Source organism: Dermacentor albipictus, chromosome 4 (assembly GCF_038994185.2).
Source record: "Dermacentor albipictus isolate Rhodes 1998 colony chromosome 4, USDA_Dalb.pri_finalv2, whole genome shotgun sequence".
Taxonomy (NCBI): domain Eukaryota; kingdom Metazoa; phylum Arthropoda; class Arachnida; order Ixodida; family Ixodidae; genus Dermacentor; species Dermacentor albipictus.
This window is the reverse complement of record NC_091824.1, coordinates 25,201,596-25,224,391: the sequence shown is the minus strand read 5'-3', so window position 1 is coordinate 25,224,391 and position 22,796 is coordinate 25,201,596. Positions and strand designations below refer to the sequence as shown.

Sequence of the window (22,796 nt, the reverse complement as noted above, 5' to 3'; positions counted from 1 at the left end):
CATGCGGGTATAGTTTTCGTCGCGAAAATACGGATGTTCGCATAATAATAATACGGAATTCCGTCTGTTTCGTGCAAAACAGGGCAGTTACCGTAATAATACGTGCAAAATGTCCGTTAAGCTGAAAACGGAGAGCACTTTCCGTATTTTAACGGCAGTTTTTGCAGTTTTTTGTGAGAATGACCGATTTTCCGTTTTTTTACTTGCAGTCCTCCGTATAATGACGGAAATCCCCCGTATAATTACGGAAATTTTTTACAGTGCATGAGGCTTCGAGAACCTGCGGGTCGGCTGGCACGTTGGGCACTTCTAATACAGCACTACGACATTTCGGTGCAGTACCGAAAGGGGAGCACGAACGTCGTCGCAGACGCGCTTTCGCGTGCGCCGCTTCCCCACCCGGCTGATGCCGGAGGCGAGCGGCGAAAGACGGAAGCCGCCGACACGCCCGCCTGTGCGAGCGGTGAAGTGGCCGAGGAAGAGAGGGAGACCGTCTTCGGGTCCCCACCTATAGAGGAGACTGCGGTAAAAGAGGTTTTCGGCGTTGTACAGCCGGGCGGTGACGAGAGTTCTCCATCAGTGGGGGAAATAGTTGTAAACGAGCCAAAGGGGAGCGTTGTGAATAGATCGACCGGCACTGGTGGTAACTTAACCGTTCATGACTGTGCCTTTAATGAACACGATGTCACCGCGCATGATGTTCTCGCACGGGTGCAGAAGGAGTTAGCCGCAGAAAGACAGCCGCGTACCACGACACCGGAGAACGAGGCCTTTGCAGTATCTCCAAAAGGAAGTAATGGAACCGGCTCTCACTCTGGAGGGACCGCGATTATTTTCAGCCGAGAAGAGCTCCGAAAGGCCCAGCAGGAGGATTCATTTTGCAAGGAAATTGCTGGTAGAGTAGCGGAAACGGAGCGCCGTAACGTTGCTGGTGTTGCAACGAGCGCAGAAGTACCCGGGCCAGCTTTTATTGCTGGTACTTCCGAAGATTCCTACCTGCTGGACCACGATGGGCTCGTGCTTAGATATATCGCTACCGAGGATGAATCAATTAACCCGTTTAAGGTGGTGATACCGAAAAGTCTGAGGCGCGCACTTTTGTACTACGCTCATGATGAACCGCTGGCTGGACACCTCAGTGGCTCTAAGGTCTTTGCAAGACTCAGCCACACTGTCACCTGGCCCGGTATGAAGCGCGACGTTTTCCGTTATTGCCGGACTTGTCACGTCTGTCAGGCGGTGAAATCTCGCGGTGGCCGTCCGCCGGGTTTAATGAAGCCGATTGACAGTCAGCGGCCTTGGCAGTTTGCTGCCTGCGACTTAATTGGGCCTTTTCCAAAGAGTAAACAGTGCTTTCAGCACCTTTTGGTAGTGGTCGATCACTTTACAAAGTGGGTGGAGCTATTTCCGCTCCGCAAGGTGACGGCTCGGGCAGTGTTGGATAAGCTAATGGAAGTTTTCACACGCTTTGGATTTCCGGAGCGTTTGATTACTGACAATGCGTCTTACTTCACTTCTCGGGTGTTTCGTGAGACGTGTACATCCCTTCAGATCGAGCATCGCCTCACATCGCCCTACCACCCCCAGGCCAACCTCACGGAACGCTTTAATCGTACTGTGAAGTCGATGCTCACGGCCTTTGCCAGGAGCCAGAAGGATTGGGCAGACCACGTGAACGAACTCGCGTTCGCCATTCGGACGGCGCAAAACCGCTCAACAAGTTTCTCCCCCGCTTTCCTCATTTTTGGCCGTGAACTGGCGAATCCGCTAACCATTGTTACGCAGCGCCGAGCAGGGGTTGAGAATGCGCCAGGGGACCTTTCCTCGTACGCAGCGCAGCTTCGCTCCCGGCTTGCCCGCGCTTTCTCTAGAGCAAGGGACAGCTTGGGAGCCGCCCGAGTCCAGCAGAAAGCTCAGTATGACAAGAGTCATCGCGACGTCTGCTTTCAGGTCGGTGACTTGGTGCTTAAACGCAACCACGCTCTTAGTGACGCCAGCAAAGGGTTTTCCGCAGCGTTGGCTCCTAAATGGCTGGGGCCTTACCGAGTGGAGAAACGACTTTCACCACTTGTGTATGAGCTGACGGATCCTCAGACGGGGAGAACCAGGGGCCGCGTTCACATTGCCGACTTGAAAGCCTACCATTGCAGGCCAGTCGAGCCGGCGCCGGAGCCCAGCGATCTCGGGTGTTCCGGGGAACAGAGCACGTCCGGTGTTTCCGACCGCTTTCGGCCGTCGCATCGATACCCCCTCAGGCGACGACCACCATTGTGAATTCGCCCTCGCGTTGCCAGACCTTTCTGGTAAAAGAAACGCGTTACTCTTGCTTTCTGCCTCTGCGAGCGAGTGTTTCCTTCCTCTCGGGATTTCCCGCACAGAGGCCAGCGCGCCACGGTTCCAGCCCGCCCTAACTAGATGTCAAAAAGTTTGCCCGTTTGTTCAGTGCTTGTATTTCTTCTTGCTTGAATAATAGGTTTAGCCTTCCTCGTGTGCATAGCCTTGTTTTCAAAGTGCCCCGCTTCTTACCCCGCATCGCCATTGTACGTAGCTGTAGAGGGGCGCTTGGTGCCCTCATTCTTTTGTTGTCTCGTCTTTGAGACTCGCCGCGTAAGTGTCCGGAAAGCGGGGGCGTGCGACCACGGGAGCGTCAGATGAGGGGAAGGTTTGAGACATTGGACGCCTCAGACATTGGTGTTGCCTGCGCCCGAATCCGTTGCAAGCCCTAAGGGCACGTGTCGCGGGTGCCTCGTGTGTGCGCGTGCAAAAGGGGACGAAAACCACGTCCAGCTGGCTTTCACCATCGCTGCTACCCCTCTCGCCTCAGACATTGGTGTTGCCTGCGCCCGACTCCGTTGCAAGCCCTAAGGGCACGTGTCGCGGGTGCCTCGTGTGTGCGCGTGCAAAAGGGGACGAAAACCACGTCCAGCTGGCTTCGCGACCCTCCATCCTGTGCCCCCCATCTCTGCTCGCTCCTTCTTGAAAACGACTGGCGTCAGCATTTACTACTCCTGCTGGCACTGCTGCTGCCGGTGCCCGGAACTGACTTCCCGCTGTCATTCTGTCTCGACAGTCGCCTTCGTCGGTAGCTTCGAGTTGCAGCGCACTCGCGCTCAAGATGGACAAGCCGTCTGCCCTTGTCGCCCCTAGGAGCCGCCGCCGCAGCCGACGCCGGCGCTGGGTGGCACAGCCAGGCGCTCCAGCCACAAGGAAACTCCCTGCTCCAACGACTGTCCCGCCTGCCACAGCTACGGAGACCAGTCCAAAAACACGGAGTGTGGCCACCTGGACGTGCCAGGAGGGTGTATCGGCACCTCTGATACGTCCCCATTCGGTGAAGGCATGGCCCGCGCAGCGCAGAGTGGAGAGGTGCCAGCACCCAGTGCCCTATCCTCATTAGGGGCACACGCTGACTCTAACGGACGCAGCCGCGGACGGCGCCCACCTGCCTGGGGCTCTTTAACTTTTTTTTTAGTGTTTATTTGCGAGTGTGTGTCTCTGTGCGTGTGTGTGTGTGTTCGTGTAGCAGATATTACATTTATTCTGGGGGTATTCTGGGGCAGTGTGCTGTACAGTTTTTCCTTTGAGTTATATGGTTGTGCGCGATTTTCACTGGATTTGCTGTACGTGTTAAATATCTATGCTATTAGTGTATCTGCCCTGATTACATTGTTCTCGTTTTCTTTAATATGTGTTTAAGGGCTGGAACGGAGGCAGGACGTTAGCCGTCCTTGCAATATCTGGAGTGGGCAGGAAAGAGCGACTACCATGCGCACGCTTGACAATCCGTTCTGCTTCCTTGCTGTACAGATTCCCGTTCTTCTTGGCACGTGGCTATCTGCACCAGCCCGGGGATATGCCGACACCGCTGCAACATCACCGTGCTCTGTGGCAACAAATTGGACCAAAGATCTTAACGCTCTGGCCAACGTTATACTGCGACCAACGACACCTTGCGGCCCCGGCACATCAACGGCGTCAACCGAACCTATAAAAGCCTGCGGTCCCAACGACTTCTTCAGTGGGCAGGAAAGAGCGACTACCATGCGCACGCTTGACAATCCGTTCTGCTTCCTTGCTGTACAGATTCCCGTTCTTCTTGGCACGTGGCTATCTGCACCAGCCCGGGGATATGCCGACACCGCTGCAACATCACCGTGCTCTGTGGCAACAAATTGGACCAAAGATCTTAACGCTCTGGCCAACGTTATACTGCGACCAACGACACCTTGCGGCCCCGGCACATCAACGGCGTCAACCGAACCTATAAAAGCCTGCGGTCCCAACGACTTCTTCAGTGGGCAGGAAAGAGCGACTACCATGCGCACGCTTGACAATCCGTTCTGCTTCCTTGCTGTACAGGTTGGTGACTGCCCTTCCTTGCACGCTAAACGTACCAGCAATATTTGTACGCTGCTCTTCCCCTGCCCACAAGTGTTAGTTTCTACAGTATGTGATTGTATTCATGTTGTTAAACTTTTGATGTTAGCAGGCGACATTGAGTCAAACCCGGGACCAACTGATACTAATCCAAATGCCGATGTGCTAGCTGCTATCACTGCCCTGTCTGAAAAATCGGATGCCCGTCACATTGAGTTGATGGATACTTTAACACAGCTTAAGGCGAACCAAGTTGAGCTAGAGCAGAAAGTATGCGACCTTACTAACAGGCTTGCGGCTGTCGAATCCCAGGTACTGTCGCTGGACAGTGAACGTGTTCCTGCGCTCAACGATGCCATATCCGAAGCAGTTCGTGCGGAGTCAGGTGCAATAAATTCACGGCTAGACGATCTCGAGGATCGCTCCCGTCGAGATAACCTGATTTTTTTCGGTATCCCGGACACTAGCTCTGAAACATGGGCAGAATCTGAAGAACACGTTCGAAAAATTCTTTCAGAAAAACTGGATCTATCTTTTCCCGACGAAAGTATTCATCGTGCTCATAGACTGGGCTCGTACGTCTCGGAGAAATGTCGACCCATTATAGTTAAATTCGGTTCTCCCAAATTAAGAGACAAGATTATATCGCAACGTACGAAGTTCAAAAATTCCAAAGTATCATTCAGTGAAGACTTCTCTCGCGCCACACGCCAGTCGCGCAAAAAGTTGGCTGATTTCGGTAAGGCTTCGGGAGAGAAGTATCTCTTGCGATTGAACCGATTGTTCATCAAGAAAAAGTGCTACGTCTATTGTTCATCCACCGACCGTGTTTGTGAAGTAGATATTGCCGAAAATCGTTCCAGTGAGAACAGAGGCACATCTGTTTCGGCTTCCACGAATACTGTCGGGAGTACCTCGTTCGCCGCTAGTAGTTCATCGCTGTAGCTATCTGCTCGCCCGGTGGCTAAACCAATTTCCTTCCTTTTTACCAATGTGCGCAGTGTGCGTAATAAACGTGATGACCTGTCTTCAGCCATTGACTCGTGTTCAGCTGACGTTGTTATCTTAACTGAAACTTGGCTCTCGAGTGATATTGCAGACTATGAAATCTTTCAATGTGAAAAAGCTTTCACACTTTTTCGCTGTGATCGTGTCTCGCGTACTGGTGGCGGAGTGTTGATCGCCGTACGTGACGGCTTGAGTTGTTGTGTTATAGATATTGCTACTCATTTGGAAATCGTGTGTACGCGAGTCACTCTCGGATATCGTGATTTTATTTTTTGTGTGTGCTATCGCCCACCCAGTTCGCCCTTAACATTTCATTCAGATCTACATGATGTATTAAATGAGTTAATTGTCCGGTTCCCCTCATGTCCACTCTTCCTTCTTGGTGATTTCAATTTTCCAGCAATTAACTGGCATGAATCTCCTCCCTCATCTGACTGCTCATCTGAGTGCTCTCTCTTCATCAACCTCTGTATGGATTTTAATTTTAAGCAACTTGTCCTTCAGCCTACACGATCTACTGACCAATCCGCTAACATTCTTGACCTCCTTCTCACTACTACACCGCGGCTTGTTTCATGTTTAAGATATTTACCTGGTTTGAGTGATCATTGCCTCATTTATTTTGAATTGCGCATATCTGTTCCCGCTACCAAAACCCCAAAAGTTATCCGAGACTATAAAAATGCTGACTTTGAATCTATAAACAGCAAACTAATGGATTTTGTCACTGACTTCATTCCAAGTGTCCACACGCGCAACATTGATGAAAATTGGACCTTATTCAAAGATAAAGTCAATTTTTTAATTAATGAATTCATCCCTCAGAAACGCATTATATCTAACTCTCATGCCCCGTGGTTTAACGCGCGTCTGCGGCGCCTACTAAACAAGAAAAAAAGGCTATTCCGGCGGGCCAAAGCAACTCAAACGGCCGAACGCTGGCACGCTTACGCCACCGCTGAGACGGATTATAAACAAACTTCGTATGAAGTAAAGCAAAATTTCTACCAGCACACGCTCCCGCTCCTTCTTAGAGATAATCCGAGGAAATTTTGGAATGTGGTCAGCGGGAATAAGCCGAATACAATAGATCTTTGCGATAATCACAACACTCCAATACACCAGAGCGATTGCTGCAAAGTGTTGAATGATTTTTTTGCCTCGTGTTTTTCTTCTGCCTTGCCGAATGTTGTCCCTCATCCTTGCACACGTGACTTTTTACCCATGGATCCAATACTCATTGATTCGGTTGGTTTGACATGTTTAATTGAAAAACAGAAGATTTCATCTTGTTCAGGCGTCGACGGCATTACAACGAAGTTCTTGAAAAGTACATCTACGTGCTCATCATTGATTCTTTGTGCAATCTTTGAACAGTCATTACAGAGTTGTACCATCCCTCCTGATTGGAAGGTGGGGAAGGTGGTTCCATTGCACAAATCAGGTAGTAAAGCTTCAATACTAAACTATCGGCCTATTTCATTAACCAGCGTTCCCTGTAAACTTCTTGAGCACATTATCTATTCTCATCTTATTACCTTCCTTGAATCTAACAACTTCTTCAATTCATGTCAACATGGCTTCCGAAAATTTTTTTCGTGTGAGACGCAGCTCCTGTCTTTCACTAATGATTTGTTTCGCGCTATGGATGCTAACGTTATTGTGGATTGCATTTTTTTAGACTTTGCTAAGGCGTTCGACACTGTTTCTCATGATCTATTATTAATTAAACTCGGTGCTCTTAATATTAACGATCAGGTATTAGGCTGGATTAAATGTTTTCTTTCCAACCGTCGTCAATATGTCTCAGTTAATGATTATGACTCGCCTCTTGTTTCCGTAACTTCTGGGGTGCCTCAAGGTTCTGTGTTAGGTCCTCTACTGTTTTTAATTTACATTAATGACCTTCCTGATAACGTTATCTCCCATATTAACCTTTTCGCAGATGACTGTGTGCTTTATCGTTCAATTACTAATCCCTCTGATGAAGCATGTTTGCAATCGGACTTGAACGCAATTTCTTCATGGTGCAGCGAATGGCTCATGACACTTAACACCTCCAAGTGCAAACACCTGCGTATCTCCAGCCGTCCTCCTGAATACACCCCTCGCTATCTTCTTAATAACACTCCGTTATCATCTGTCTCATCTTACAAATACCTGGGTATTCACTTAACACACAATCTGTCCTGGAAAATGCACATCAACTACATATCTAACCAGGCTAACCGCACGCTCGGATTCCTACGGCGCCATTTCATAGCTTCTAACAGCACCATTAAGCTTCATCTATATAGGACGTTAATCAGGCCTAAACTAGAATATGCTTGCTCCATTTGGGATCCTAATCAGATAACCTTAATTAACGCTTTAGAGTCTGTTCAAAACCGCGCCGCCCGTTTTATTGTTTCAAATTATTCCCGAACAGCAAGCGTATCTGCAATGAAATCTGCACTTGGTCTTCCCGTTCTTTCTCTGCGTCGTAAATATTTTCGCTTGTGTCTTTTTCACAGAATTTATTATACCAACCCTATTCTCAAACATAAGTTACTCCTCTCTCCATCTTATATATCTTCCCGCACTGACCACAACTGCAAGGTAGGAATACCGCAATGCCGAACTAGCCTTTGTATAAATTCATTTATTCCTCGAACTGGAAATGACTGGAACCACCTCCCTGCCTTCATGGCTGCCATCACCGACGTCAACAAATTTAAGAAATGTGCCGCCGATTTTGTATGCCCCTCCTCTCTGTAATGCCTCTGGCCCTGAGAGTACTGAAATAAATAAATAAATAAATCTAGTGCTGGCTGATACAGGGGACTTTTCCTTTGTGTTACATGCCGCCGGCTTATTTCTCAGCTGGTAGGGACATTTAAGGGGAGAGGGATGTGGGAGTTCCTTCGGTCTACCGGGGCGCAGTCGTTGCTGTGCCTAAGGCTCCGGACTTATTCGCCATTGCGAGGAAAACCTCTCCCCTCATTTCCCTGCCCCTCGACCCGCGCGCCGTTTTCCCCGGGCGCCGCGGCCACGTCCCGCGACGTCATGCTACGCGGCCCTGCGATTGGGTCGTGGGGCGTGACGTAGGGAAGAAGCCCCGACTGGGGACGATCGCGGTGCGCGGGAGAGTGGGGCTGCGACAGGGACAAGCGCCGGTCACGAGAGGCAAGCTGCAAGGTACGTGAACGACCAGCTATTTGTGTCCCCAACGCCCCGGCCTGGGGACGTTCACGTGCTTTGTTAGCTTGCGTAAGTGTGACTTGCTGAGTGGCTTTGCGTTCCGCCCTTGCGGTAGTCGCAGGCGCTCAGTGCGTCACATTTTGCTTGTCCGAACCGTCGCAGACCATTGTCGGTGACGGGAAGCGCTAGGTAGCGTTTGCGAACGCATTTCGGCCCGCGCGCGTAAACCATTGTTCGACGCGGCGTGTAACCCGCCTTCCTCGCCATCGGGAACCGCGGGCGCCGAGTGTACTCTGTGTGTTTGGGTGCAGTCTGGTACATGTTGGCCATTGGTGATCAATAAACGCCTTAACTGTCCTGGACGCCGTGTGTTCCTGGGAGAGCGCCCATGCGTACGGCCAGAGCCGGCCAGGTCTTTCGGCTCGGTGCTCGAACCTGCGGTGGGTCTATCGCCGTGCGTCGTCGTGCCGCGTCGTGAGGCTCCACGTCTCGGGGGCCACTTGGCGACGCCGTGCGCGGGGACGTACTGTGAGCCCACAAGCTAAAGCTGGAAAGAAAGGCACATATATCATCGCTTTTGTTTCGCGGTAATTGAGCATTCAGATGCAGAAACGAAATGTTACCCCTTTTTGTCTGATAGCGGGTGCTCGAGCTCGTAAGGTGTCAAGCAATCATAACTTGACGCGTTCACTGATGCCATGATCTCGAAGATACGGTATGATACGGTATGATATGATATGCCTCGCTGTGTCGAGGTAAAATTTGCCTCCGCTGTGGTGTCGTCGTCTACTGCTGATGGAACCTCCTTGAGGATGCGCATCGTCTACAAGAAAACAAGAAAGAATATCCCTTACTTCAGCAGCATATTTCGGAATGAAAATTTCACAAAATGCAATTAAATTTGGAGCTTTTGAAGTCTGCGCCTAACAGTAGATTAGCTAGGTTCTCTTGCAAACCTTCACCTATCGCTTATGAACGCACCAAGCAATGTTACCTAAACTTGTTTTCACTTGTGAACTTCCTTGATTTGCCTGGACAACTGGACTGCCCAGCCTTGCTGAGAATATGACCGCACGAAGACAACATAAAAAAAACTATACACACAAATTCTCACTCCCAATGTATATCTATAGTATATATATATTATAGATATATTATTGTATGTTATATTAAATTATATATATATATATATATATATATATATATGCAAAGTAAGAATATGACACATATATACAGGTAAAGAAAAAATAGACGCACGCAGGACAAATAACAGTACTTTACTGGCGTTGCAGCCAGACCCCGGCCGAAACGTTAAGAGACTTGCCATACCCTGTGCGAGTGCAGGAATTTCCAAATACGTGCAATTTCTCGCGTGGTAAAATATTCTAGTGGAACAGAAATGAGAACACTTTTGGTTTCTCGTCAGGAAACGGAGCTTAACCAGTACTGAAGGTTAAACTAGTTGGCATGAATTCATGGCATCCTAGTTTGGCACAAAGCGGAAAACAGTCACAGTACAGAAAACAAGGCTTCTCCCTACGTAAGGACTTAAAGGAACGCTAATGTATGATACCAAATAACCCTTACCTATAGGAAAACATGTGAAGAAAAACAACATGCAAGACTTGCATATCGCGTATTTGGCTGATGAGAAACTTCGCTAGAAGCTACATTAATTTTCTGTGGCCGATTTTTACAACGGCTCAGTGGGGTTCTGAAAAGGTACAGAATACACTACTGATCATGTGCCCACAGAAAGGACTATGAGCGAAAGGCAACTGATGAGCAGCTCACGCTGTCATTCGAGTTCTTCAAGATATAGCATGCCTCCGCGCAACTTGGCTAGTGGGCCTGAACGAGACACCTCCAATGTAAAACAATCGCAAGCAGCTACAGATCAAGCAATGCGACAGAGGGACCCTCAGGGTTAGAGAGATGCGCTTTAATGAACCTGGGAGACGTTTGCCTGGCGGCACGCGTAACATGCTACTGAAGATGGGTATCAAGGAAGGCAAAATTATAGGCGGAGTGCACAACGCTATTATAAAACACACACGAAACGCGCCACAGCACTAAAACAAGTAGTGTTTCAGTGGGATACTCATGAAACCCGTGATGCAAGTTTAAAGTGCGAAACGAAATTGGTTTTTCGAGGACCCCTCACAATGCCGAAATGCTAATTTTCTTTATATATTTGAAGTTACAAGGTGCTTTGGGAGCATTAAACCGAAATAACTGGTGAAATTATTTATAGTAAATGTGATACAACAAATTGAACAACGCTGTTACCATGCAGCAAGGAGGCAAGCGTCACTGTCAGCAGTGCTACTCTCCTCCTTTGCCTCGACAAGCGTCCTCAACCGCCTTTCGTTCCCTGCATTCTTCCATGTCAGAGGCGGCGGATCACGTCACGTTCACATCACGAGGCCCACCTCCTTTATTTTTGTGTTCCTTTTTTCTCTTCTTCCTTCTTGGGGCGTGGCGCATTTTCATTTGCGGCATTACGCGTTGCTCATTAGAGAATTACCTGAAGCTAGGCGCCATGGTCGGTGATGTTGCGATCGTCGCCTCTTGCGTTGAGGTATTAGTGCGTGGGACCTTGTCCCTATCGCACAAAGTGCGTCCCTCTAGAAAATAAGGGTGTGCGGCGTGAGGCTGTTCTTGTGCCACGCAGCAGTTTCATACTTTGCGGGCGCAATCACTTCCACGTGATCTATGCACCGCGCTTGTTCATTGCGATGCACAAACCTAATGAGAAGCCCTGTACATTAACAGAAAGCCCTGCACTAGTCGCTAATATTCTCCTGCGTTAACCGACGCAGTCACATTTGGTCTCCGATTACGAAGCATAGAACTCGTTGCAATTATTGTATTTTACTACTTGCTGAGAAGCACTTACGTGACGCCATTCAGTGCCCCGCAACCATACAAGCATATCAAAAACGCACTTACGCACTGCGATCTACATCATCCGCACAGCTATAAGTACCGCACAAAAGGAACAACGATGTAGCTTTTCGGGGAACTTGATAGTGCTTACTTGCAGTAAACATTAAGAGAAATCGTAAATCGAGAACGAACAAGGCCAGCAGCATATTGTTTGCAGTCTTGATTTACTCAGAAGTTCAATTTCTTTGCTAACCAGTTGTCTTGAGTTAGGCAAAGTTTTAAATGGCTGTATTAGGACACAGATCACATAGAACAGTTGTGGTGTTTTGCGAAATGCGTAATGATGTTTCTTTTTTGAAGTTATCCTTTAGGAGCTCCTTTTTCCTGGAATCTCAAAAAGTCCGGCAATGTAAGAAAAAGTGGCATTACTGTATTCTTGCACATCGGTGTGGCAGTTTTCTCGATCCACATTATAAGGTCTTTCGCTTCTATCAGACACATTAATATGAATGGCGAAGTTTCAAAAATATGCTATAAGGGGTGTGATGTTGCGGCTTATTGAAACTTACTTGCGTGATCACAAGCGGGTCATTGAAATACAGAACCACCATTAGAACATCAGTATTATTTGGTATGCGATCTGTCCGGATCCATTTCATTTTTTTCTATTGAAAAATGGTTTTGAAGACAGGCCTCTGCAGAACAATGCATTTTTGTATCCAGATGGCACTTAAATTTTTTTTAAGTCAAAATAGTTGTAATCTTGAAGCAAAGTGTAATTGCCGGCTACACACCGCAATAAACTTGGTTCATGCCAATCAGTTACAACAAATTGTTGTGTACAAGTATGTCATATCTATAACATGCAATCAACATATTCGCGAGTCATTCAGTTTTAGATTTGAAAATAATTTGGAAGGTCATGAACCCCCCCCCCCCCCAAAAAAAAAAAAATTATTGGTGCCATATTTTGTTGCAGGGGAGAAATAAAGGCAATCTTAAATTTTTGGCACCTACTCTGCATGGAATATACATGTCCAACTACATGTCCAGCTAAAACATGATCTTACCCGAATTGAATTTACTTTTGTTATAAAGGAAAGAAGTCCGGACGATGTCATAAAAAACCAACATATGTGTTTGCACCCATGTGAAGCACCAGCCTACCTCCTATCATTTAAAACCACGGCTGATTTCGATGTTCGAAGCGAAGGTGTTTATTTAGGAAGTGGTTCTATACAATGAGCTCCGAAATGTTGTTACTGTTGTTTGTTCCCAGGAACTGCTTCTACCTTCACTCTGAGCATACCCTTTCTTTCTTTTGAGCTCCTTCCTGCGGGAATAAATTTGCATTTGCGGTTGGTATTCGTCCTATAGGAGGTCCTTTCGCAGGTTAAAATGAAAATAATTTCGGCGAACGGAGGCCTGATGAGAGCAACTGAGAATATAATAAAGTGGCTGGCGCAGAATCTTCACAGCATCCAAGGGGTAACAAAGGGATCAAAGCTTTATCAAAGGTCTTCCGTGGGTTTGGGTCGCCTACAAAATTCGGTCACCTACAAAATCACCTTGCCACAGCCTACCGACAGTTGTAAACATTAATGATTATTATGTCCCTCCCTTGGGTGACAGTTGCATCGTTCGTGCTAAGTGGCGTCGCTTTCCTCTTAGCATTTATATGTGTCTTCATTTTTCTTTCATCACTACTTTATTTAGTGAACGATGCAAATTTTCCTTTACTCAAGGCTTACCACCGATGAGTGTTAACTTCTGGCATTTGTACCAAATGTGGAATAAGTAGAGTGTAAGATCCCGCAGAGGCACCCCGCGCAACTAGCCAAAGCCCGCGAGGTATTCGTCGGGCGGTCAGCGTGTCACGTCACCATTACAGCAATTACACGCGCTTCTCTCGCGTGGCTGATTATTCCCGGTAAGCACGCTTTTGTCAAGACGTGTCTCGCGCAGGCGCTGCGTGAAACGTTGACGCGAGGAAACGCAATTTCGGCCGCTGGTGAGAGCTATCGTTTCCTAGAACTTTTCAATCAATGTAACCCATGCACACAACGTGTCCATCGCCGTCGCTTTTCCTTTGTCTCACTTAGCAGTCTCTACGTAGCGAGCTAAAATTACTCATGCCACTCACGCAGTTTGTCTCTGCTGTAAGAGCGCGTCCTGAGGTACGTCCTAATGAAAGCCCTTGCGCTGACAGGCTAACACGTCATGGCGTTGGAGCGACTACGCCGCGAGGCAAACACTATCGTAGAAAACGCCATAAGTTCTTGGTAATTCCTTTGAAAAATAAATCAAACGGCCTTTTGACATTTGTATTTTTTACGCTCAGATCTGTGGGCCGGAAATTAGAATTACTTGCAAACACGGCATGGCATTGAGAGATCGGTGATTGGTACTTTCCCTGAAACAGTCTCGAGGAGATTTTATATTGTCTGTTCTCGTCTACACCAATGTAGCAGGGGACACTGAAAAATTCCTGGCTGTGCACAGAAAGAATATAGTCAAAGTTTTGAAAGTACACATCTATTCAACACATTCCTCCCTCAGACTGATGTACTTGTTACATCGTTACTTCAGCTTTTCGAACCCATTTGAGAAAAAAAATCTTGTCATAGGTCATCAAAAAAGCTCTCAGCATGTTCGAAATCCACAATGCCGTCAAAATGGCGACCCTTCAGGTATTTCTTCAAATTAGGGAACAGATGGTAGCGTAAGGCGCCAGGTCAGGTCAATAGGGGGATGGTGGACTGATTGGAAACCCATGCTCTTCATTTTGGCAGCCACAACTTTGCACGAGTGCGAAGGTGCATTGTCCTGCAAGAAAATAATCCATTTGGTCCAGTTTCCCCGGAGTTTCTCCTTTACTGCCTTCTTCAACTGCTTCAGGAGGCTGGCGTTGTACTCTCTGGTTATACTAAATCAATGAGGCAGCTAGTCCGCGAAAAGAACAATGTCTTTGTCCCAGAAAATGAATGCCATGACTTTTTGACCGATTTCTGGGTGCGGAACTATTTCCGTCGTGGGGACCCACTGTGATGTCATTCCTTGAACTGTTCCTTAATTTCTGGGCCATAAATGTGGAGCCAGGTTTCACCCTTAGTCATTAACCTATCCAAAAAATGCTTTGTATCATCAAAATGGCCCAAAACAGCTCTGGGTGCCTCAACTCGTGCCCCTTTATGCTAACTCTTCAAACAATTTGGCAGCCATTTCGCTGAAAGCTTGAGCCTGTGTAGGATATTGGTACTAATGAAACCAACGCGCTCCCGGATGATGTCAAGTAACTGAGCGATCTTTTTGGCGGATATTCGCCTATCCTCAAGAAGCAGCTTATAGACGGCATCGCTTGTTTCCGCATCTGTTGAGGGCATGTGGCGCCCAATTCGGGGTTCATCCTGTATGGTAAAATAGCCGGTTTAGAAATGAGAAACCCAGGTTTTTACTGTGTTGGAAGAGAGGCCCTTCTCCCCTAATGTTTCTAACATATCAGTGTGAATGTTCTTTACACACTTTGCCCCCCAAAAAACAAGAAGTTCATGATACCCCGTAACTTCAAAGACATGAAGCTAAATTCTGCCTCTGCCATCTCAGGTTCTATGTGAAATTAATATAGTTATGAAAATCTTTCATTTCATATTTTCAGCATTGCTTAGCAAGATATATAGCTTTTATATGGTGCCAAGTTTATGTTTTAATTCCACAGGCAAGTTGGCAAAGCCAGCAGCTTTTCAGCCCCCCTTCGTGTTCTCGGTCACAGCATTTAGGTGCTCCTGACTGCATCAGATTACAAGCGTTTAGTTTTCCTTTCGATTTTCTTTTCATGTTCGTCATGACAGCGTGAAGAGTCACTTATTCAGAAACACTTGCCTGACTAGCTGGTGTGCTATGGTGCTCTGCATGTTTTCTGATGTTCATGTTTTTCTCCGCCACGAAACACAACGTGAAGAAATAATCGGATACGACCAACACAAGCTGTTTCATTTGTTCATTAGTTCAATGCTGCCATGGGCACGGCAGCGTTGCCAAGATGCAGCCTTTAAGCCCGTTCTTGTTTTTTGCTTCAGGTGTCAATCGGAATCCAGCTAATTCCGATGGGCCTATCGCATATACGCCACGAGCTGCAATTATCGTTCTTGGCCACTGCTATCGACGAATGGGGCGTGCTTATCGATCCAGCCTCGATTGTTAAAATCTAGCCGTTCTTCCATGATGGCGCTCGTGTCACGTCAGTAGACCCTACTGGGAGTGTCGGTGGAAGCCACTACGAGCGACAGCATAAGACGAGTGTACAAAGGCACAGTCGGCAGTGGCTACGCCTGCATTGCCAAGATGCAGCCTTCGAACCCGTTCCTGTTTATTCTTCTGGTGAGCTTCAGGTGAGGTATGATAAGTCATTTCGTAGTAATGATGTCTGCCTAATTCTTCTGCCGTGCCCACGGTCGCTTCGCGAAGCTTTTTGGGGGCTGGTTATATCCTTGCACTTGCTACTCCTTAGCGGAGATACCGAGTTGAAGCGAGGCCCTACCCTAGGCGGCATTGCAGAACAGTCAAAGCTACTTGCAGCGGATATCCAAGAAATTAACAAATAAAAAATGTTTAACAAACACTAGATTTGATGCAAAGGACAAGCAGCTCGAAAAGCCCGGCGGCATTAAATAACAGGTTTCGGAGTGCAATAAACGGATGTTTAATTTGAAAAAAAAGCCTAATGGTAATGGAAAAGAAAGCGGAGGACTTAGAAAACTGAAGCCGTTGGTACAACCTTCTTATCGACGGTGTTCAAGAACCGTAAAACAAATCAACAGTCATGCTCTTGAGTCAGCTGAAAAAAATATTTTCGAAGGTATACCCCAAATAAAAATCAAGGGAATCTAAAGAATCTACAGCCTTGGTAGACAAAAATAAACTGACACTTCCAGGGCCCACCCCATAATTCTGATATTTCTCTACTGTCGAGAGAAAGTTACAAACATTAAAGACTGTGCTGTTCTCTAGAGGCTCAGGTTTCTCTGTTTGCGAAGACTATTCTCGTAATATTCGGCGCATTAGAAACAAGTTGTGAGAGAGAACAAAAAAATTTGGTACAAGCAAGAAAAGATGACGCCAATCAGTAGTAACGTGCGCATAAATTGCCCCTTTTTGTCTAGGATAGATAACAGAACTAAGTAAAAAAAAATAGGACGGACTGTCAGGAAAGCGGGTCACTCGAACTCTACAGAAATAACCCTGCTGAATGTCAACGCGAGAAGTCTTGCAAATGAAATAGATAATTCTGTAGCTATTCCTTTCAAAATAAAACCAGACATTGTTGCTATGACGGAAACATGGCTTTACCCAGACATGTTGGACCATGAAGTCTTGTCAGTGGGTCATGTGATCGTGTGCACAGATGGAAGAACAAGAGACGGGGGCATTACAGTCTTATTCAGGAAAGAACTCCGCTCCTCTATTATGCCGGATAACCTAGAAATTGAGGCAGTGTTGTGCAGGCTACATCTAAATAAAGGCTGCGTATTTTTTGGAGCAGCCTACAGGCCACCTAATGCCGCAATAAGACATCTGGAGCTTCTTCTGGATTATATGCACGACCACATTGCAAGTGGCATGGTTATGATGGCTGGTGATCTTTGTCTGCCTGAAATGGGATGACTTTCCATTAAAGTGCGAGATATGTTTCTAGCTTTAACCTAATGCCACTGGTACGCGTCTCCGCTGGTGTTCAGAGCACATTCAGTTCTATTGTGGACATAGTTTGTCTTAGTGACCATTTGCATAATGATCAGATACGCAATGAAATTTTAGATGGCATCATTGTCATCACTAGCAACAGCAGCAGCCTGTTTTTGTCCACTGCGGGACGAAAGCCTCTTCCTGCGATGTCCAATTATCCTTGTCCTGCACCAACTGATTCCAGCATGTGCCTGCGAATTTTTTAAATTTCATCACCCCACCTAGTTTCTACTGTCTGTTGCCCATTCTGTAACTTTAATGGTAAACCGGTTATCCACCCTGTGCATTACACGGCCCGCAAAGCTCCATTTTTTCTCGTAATGTCAATTAAAATATCGGCTATCCTGGTTCGCTCTCTGATCTACAGCGCTCGCTTCCTATCTCTTAGCGTTACACCTAACGATTCTCGTTTCATCACTCTTTGCACGGTCCTCAACTTGTTCTCGAGCTTCTTTGTCAACCTACAAGGTTCTGCCCCATATGTTAGCACCGGTAGAATGCTCTGACTGCAGATATTTCTTTTTGATTGCACATAGCTCCCAGCCATTATCTGGCAATGCCTGCAGTATGCATATCTGATAATAAATTACTTCTATGCACACTGCCTCTACCTGGTCTTGTCGCATACCACGGTCCTATGCAGTGGCGTAGCCAGAAATTCCATTGAGGCCGGTTGGAGGGGGGGAGGGGTGCTCATGTTGCAGCTCGGCTTCCTCCTAATAGAATTTTTCGAGGAATCAAATATATCAATAATAACTGTATTGCCATTGCCAAAGATGTTGCAAACGAATTCTTGAACGCTACGCACTGTCCAACAAGTAAAATGTGTAATTTTCTTAAAAGAATATAGTGGTATGTCTTAAAAATTGTGCCCGAAATAACTGATATGAATGCTTCCGTGATTTCTGTCGATTTAATAAGTAAAGGAAGTATCACACGAACTTTAGAGCTAAATCAGTTTGAAACCACCAAAGCAGCGCATGCCGCTCGCATGAAAAATGTAAAAGCCATGAAATGAATTAGTTGAAGATAAATATTTTAATGAAACTTTGTTATCCTCCCTGCCTTTCTCTCATTTGTATCTCTTTCTCTCTCTGTCATTCAAAAATCTTGTTTAGATTTTTGTACATATGCAATGTCCAGGGGAAAATCTCAATGATGCTGTCCTTTGTTGCAGTGTATTGCGCCGGAGCAGCTGTTACCGGTCGTGTATTGGAATTATTGTATTGTATTGTATTGTATTGTATTGTATTGTATTGTATATTAGTATTGTGACCAAAATTATAGTCGCACCAGAGAGCACATATAGAAAGCAGGGGTTCTGCAAAATAAACGAGGGCGAGTAAAGCGAAAATGAGTCAATGGGAATATATGACAAATGGGGCACTTTATTTTAAAAAGTCTCCATGTGCATTTAAACATTTGTCCCACTGACTAACGAGTTGCGTGATTCTCGTCTGGTAAAACTCCTTGGGTTGCTGCTTCAAAAAGTCTGTAACTTACTCTTTCACGTCATCGTCCGACACCAATCTGGTTCCCTTGAGCAGTTTATTCAAATGCTCCAAAATGTGGAAGTCACTAGGTGAGAGGTCTGGTCTGTATGGCGGATGTTGCAGCGTTTCCCACTTAAACTTTGCCAGTTTTGTATTAACGACATCAGAGACGTGGGGACGTACATTGTAGTGCAGCAAGATGACCCCATTCCTCAATTTTCCACGTCGTTTGTTCTTGATTGCGACACGCAGCCAATCCGACGTTTCACAATATCGGAAATGATTGATAGTCTCTCGAGGTTTAGCAAATCCGATGAATAATGCTTCCAGACGATGGAAAAAACAAAAAGAACTCCTTTCCGAAAGAAATGATTGCTTTTGCTCGCCTTAGGATGGCGAATTCAAACGTCTCCACTGTAAGCTTTGCCGTCGTATTTGAGGCTCGTAGTAACGGCACCATGATTCGTCCCCGGTCACAATTGCAAACAAGAAGTCGTCACCCTCATTGTGATACCCGATTAGACGAGTCAAGGCAGCGCCGAACCTTTCCGTCTTCTGGCGGGTGTTCAGAATCTTGGGCATCCATTGCGCACACAAGATCTGATAACCGAGATGTTCAAGAATTTTGTGTGACCCGAACCACCCTGACAATTCATCGAGGCCTATCCTTCATTCTTGTTTAATTAGTCTTTGCAATTTCATTTCATTTCATTTTATTACCTTAAATGACCCAATAAATGGAGCGTTACATAAGAGATGGCAAGAATAAAAATACATTGTCACAATAACAGGAAGTCTGTTACATTTTCGGTGAACATCGATGGACACATAATGACAGCAACGTCGTTGGGAAGGCCATGCCAGTCTGCATCTGTGCGAGGAAAAAAAATTGAAAACGTGACAGTGCCTGAACGTGGACGGGCAACCTGTAGCTGATGATTGATGCGGTGAGATATGCGTCTAGGGGGAAGGATATAAGGTGCGGTGCGCATAGGGCTATGCAAGAATTTGTGAAATAAAGATAGGCTGGCAATACGATGACGGAGCGATAAGAGGGATAATGCGGATGCAGTTTTTAAGGAGGAAACGCTGATATCAAAGGAATATGACGAGTGGAAGAAACGAGCGGCGCGAGTTTGTACAGATTCAAGATCAATAATTAGGTATGCATGATGGGGATTCCAAATAGGCGATGCAAATTCTAGTTTTGACCTGACAAATAATTTGTAGACTAACAATTGGCGGTGATTGCACGGTGGCTTTAGCCCCAGTCTTCGATCGTCTTTACAACTTTCGCATCCTCCTTTGAACCGTTTCCTCCAACGCATCACAGTCGCCAATGAAATGCAATTGTCAACGTACATGGCAGCCATACGGCGACTAATTTCGTTTAGGGAAAGATCTTTACCTGTCAAAAACCTCACGACACCACGCTGTTCAACTTTTGGAGTGTCCATTGTGTCCCGCAACCATGTTCAACCTTGTGTATGGGAGCGTTAAAGAACCTTTATACTCATACCGGCGTGTCACAGTTAAACATGAGAGATGCCTTTGTGCTACGCGCATGCCTCGCAGGTAATGAACGGAACCGGTATTGCGCGCGGTGAGTTGGCTCACTTTCATTTGACTCGCCCTCGTGCATTAGAAGTGCGAAGATACGATGGAATATACAAATGCGAAGATACAACTTGATAAAGGGCAAGAAAGTGTCACTGGAAACAAAGTTCACTGCACGTCTATACAAAACCTCGCACAATATAGTTAAATATACGTATAAGTCTCCAATAAATCTACTTATCTAAGAAAAAGTCACCGTATATAATGCGTCGAACAAGGCAAATAAACATGTCGCGCAACCGCAGATTCACAGATCAGAGCCACCCTCGCCCTCCACTCCCCCTGATGTATCGCGCGTGGCAGGACGTCCTCCTCGCTTTTTCCTCGCTTTTATGCTTTGCGCACACAATACTGAGCCATCATCGCCGGCTCGCCCATGCCACCCGCACCCCCCTTACGCTATCACTCGCACATACAGCATGCGGCGTGCGGTCACGGTACTCTTGGACTTTATACCCAACACGAGGACGACGGTGACGGCAGGAATGCGCCTGGAGTGCCCATATAATTGCTATCCCAACATTATAATAAATCCGGGCACTGAAGCGTCCCATGGCACATTATACTCCGCAAAAGAAGAAGTAACAAAATCGAGCTTTCATCGTGCGACAATTTGCTGCACCGCACTAATGTTTTTTTTGTTTTTTTTTCTTTTGTAGGGTGGGTGCACGGAAATGAAGAAACACGTGGCAAGCATGTTGGTCACACTGGAACGCCCAATTTGGGCCCCCTAATGTGGCTACCAAACGAATATCGAAGAAAACGAGAGACGCTTGGTCCACAGAGAACCATATGCATACTGCTCGGTTTGCTACACCGGCAAGACAAAATTTTCCGAAGAGGTTGCGATAAAGCGAACTCGTTGCAATCCGTGCAGTCCCCGCAGTGATGGCGGTGAACGACATTGCAGTGTTTCTTTTTCTCGTCTGCTAGCCAGAAAGCGTCCAAAACTGTGCCAGCTAGGCCAAAATACACTCGGCCAGAGAAAAACGAACGCGCACCGAAGTGCGCCGCGCGGTGCTCGGGGCAACACGAGAAAAACGCATGCGCTCTCACTGGCTCTGGCACCCGCGGGTGGCGAGAACAAGAAAACTGAAGAGGCTCCCTGTGTCGTCGCGAATAAAACTCAGAGTAGAAAAATAAGAGCGTTGTTGCCTTTGCCGGCTTTAGTGTCTTGACATGGAGACTTTGGCGCGCGTGGAGAAATAAATGTTGATATTCATGTCTGGCATGACGACACAAATGAACCACCACAACACTTTGTCTCATCGGACGTCGCTGCGTGCTTTGTTAACCTGTCTGATAGTGTGTTGATTTGGCTTGTCTCGTTCTAGGGTGCGATGTACGATTTTATAAATGTTAATGCATCATCGGCGTCAAATGTCTATAGCAACAATAAACCCACGATGTTCTGCAATTGAAAATCTAAAGCACGACTTTGTAAGTGTCAATGTCCCTTTCGCATCAAAAGTGTATGAGAACTTTATAACCATAAAGTTTCAGAATTGAAGTCCTTGCGTTCCGTAGAATCCGTGGCCACCGCGAGATGATGCGATGAGCCCGCTCGCCATCAAAACGCCTTGAAACTGTGCTCGGACCCCGGTGCTTGGGCGTTGCCACAAAATCCAGCCCGAGTTCGCATTTTCCGCGCTGAAATGTCTTTTCGAGCATGAAAAAGACATTCTAGAAAAATTCCAGCATGATTTCCAGCGCCGGGGGGTGTTTTGGTCGGTGGCGCATGACAGCACGGAAACATTCCGGGGGGGGGCGAAGCCTCGTACGACCCCCCCCCCTCAGGCTATGCCCCCGTTGCAGTCCTTAGCATGATTCTTCAAAGAGGTAGACATTACTTGCACGAGAATTCGAAACACGTGACTAATTTACCAAAATTCACTGTTTCACTTGTTAATCATGCTGCTACTTTACAGCACATACTGCAATTTACAAATTGAAATTAAAAACCAGATGCAGGGGTTTTTTACGTGCCAAAACCACCATATTATTATGAGGCATACCATAGTGGAGGAGTCCGAAATATGCTTGACCACCTAGAGATCCTTATCATCCACCCGCTGCACGGCACATGGGTTGTGTACCAGGCAATGCGTCCGCGATTCCAACCCGGGCCCACGGGCTGAGTAGCGTAACATCAAAGCCACTATGCCAGAACGGTGGGGAAAATTTACAAATTGCAGGCGATGAGTTTGCAAAGTATATCTTCTTCAAACCAATTTTGTGGACGGCATGAGTTTCTAGATACGCACCATTAAACTCGTGGTATAATCGCACTGTAGTTTAACTTACTTTTTGAACAAAAGCGTTCTTTAATTCATTAGAGCACGAGCGTAATTTGATTCGTCGCACACTTTGGAAATTATTATCCGGAAACTTGTGCTATCCTGAATGTTTATTCTGAGTGGATACGCCTTGTGCTCGTCATCTACAATGCGTCCATTGCAATATTCGTAATGCATTTCAATAGAAAGCTAA

At 46.6% G+C, this 22,796-nt stretch overlaps 1 protein-coding gene across 1 annotated transcript; it reads left to right on the top strand.

Moving 5' to 3' along the window:
- The first annotated feature begins 3,748 nt into the window (after positions 1-3,748).
- LOC139059612 (uncharacterized) lies at positions 3,749-6,048 on the top strand. Its single transcript, XM_070538029.1, has one exon. The coding sequence runs from the start codon at positions 3,766-3,768 to the stop codon at positions 5,320-5,322; it is 1,557 nt and encodes a 518-aa protein (XP_070394130.1). The 5' UTR covers positions 3,749-3,765; the 3' UTR covers positions 5,323-6,048.
- The last annotated feature ends 16,748 nt before the right edge of the window (positions 6,049-22,796 follow it).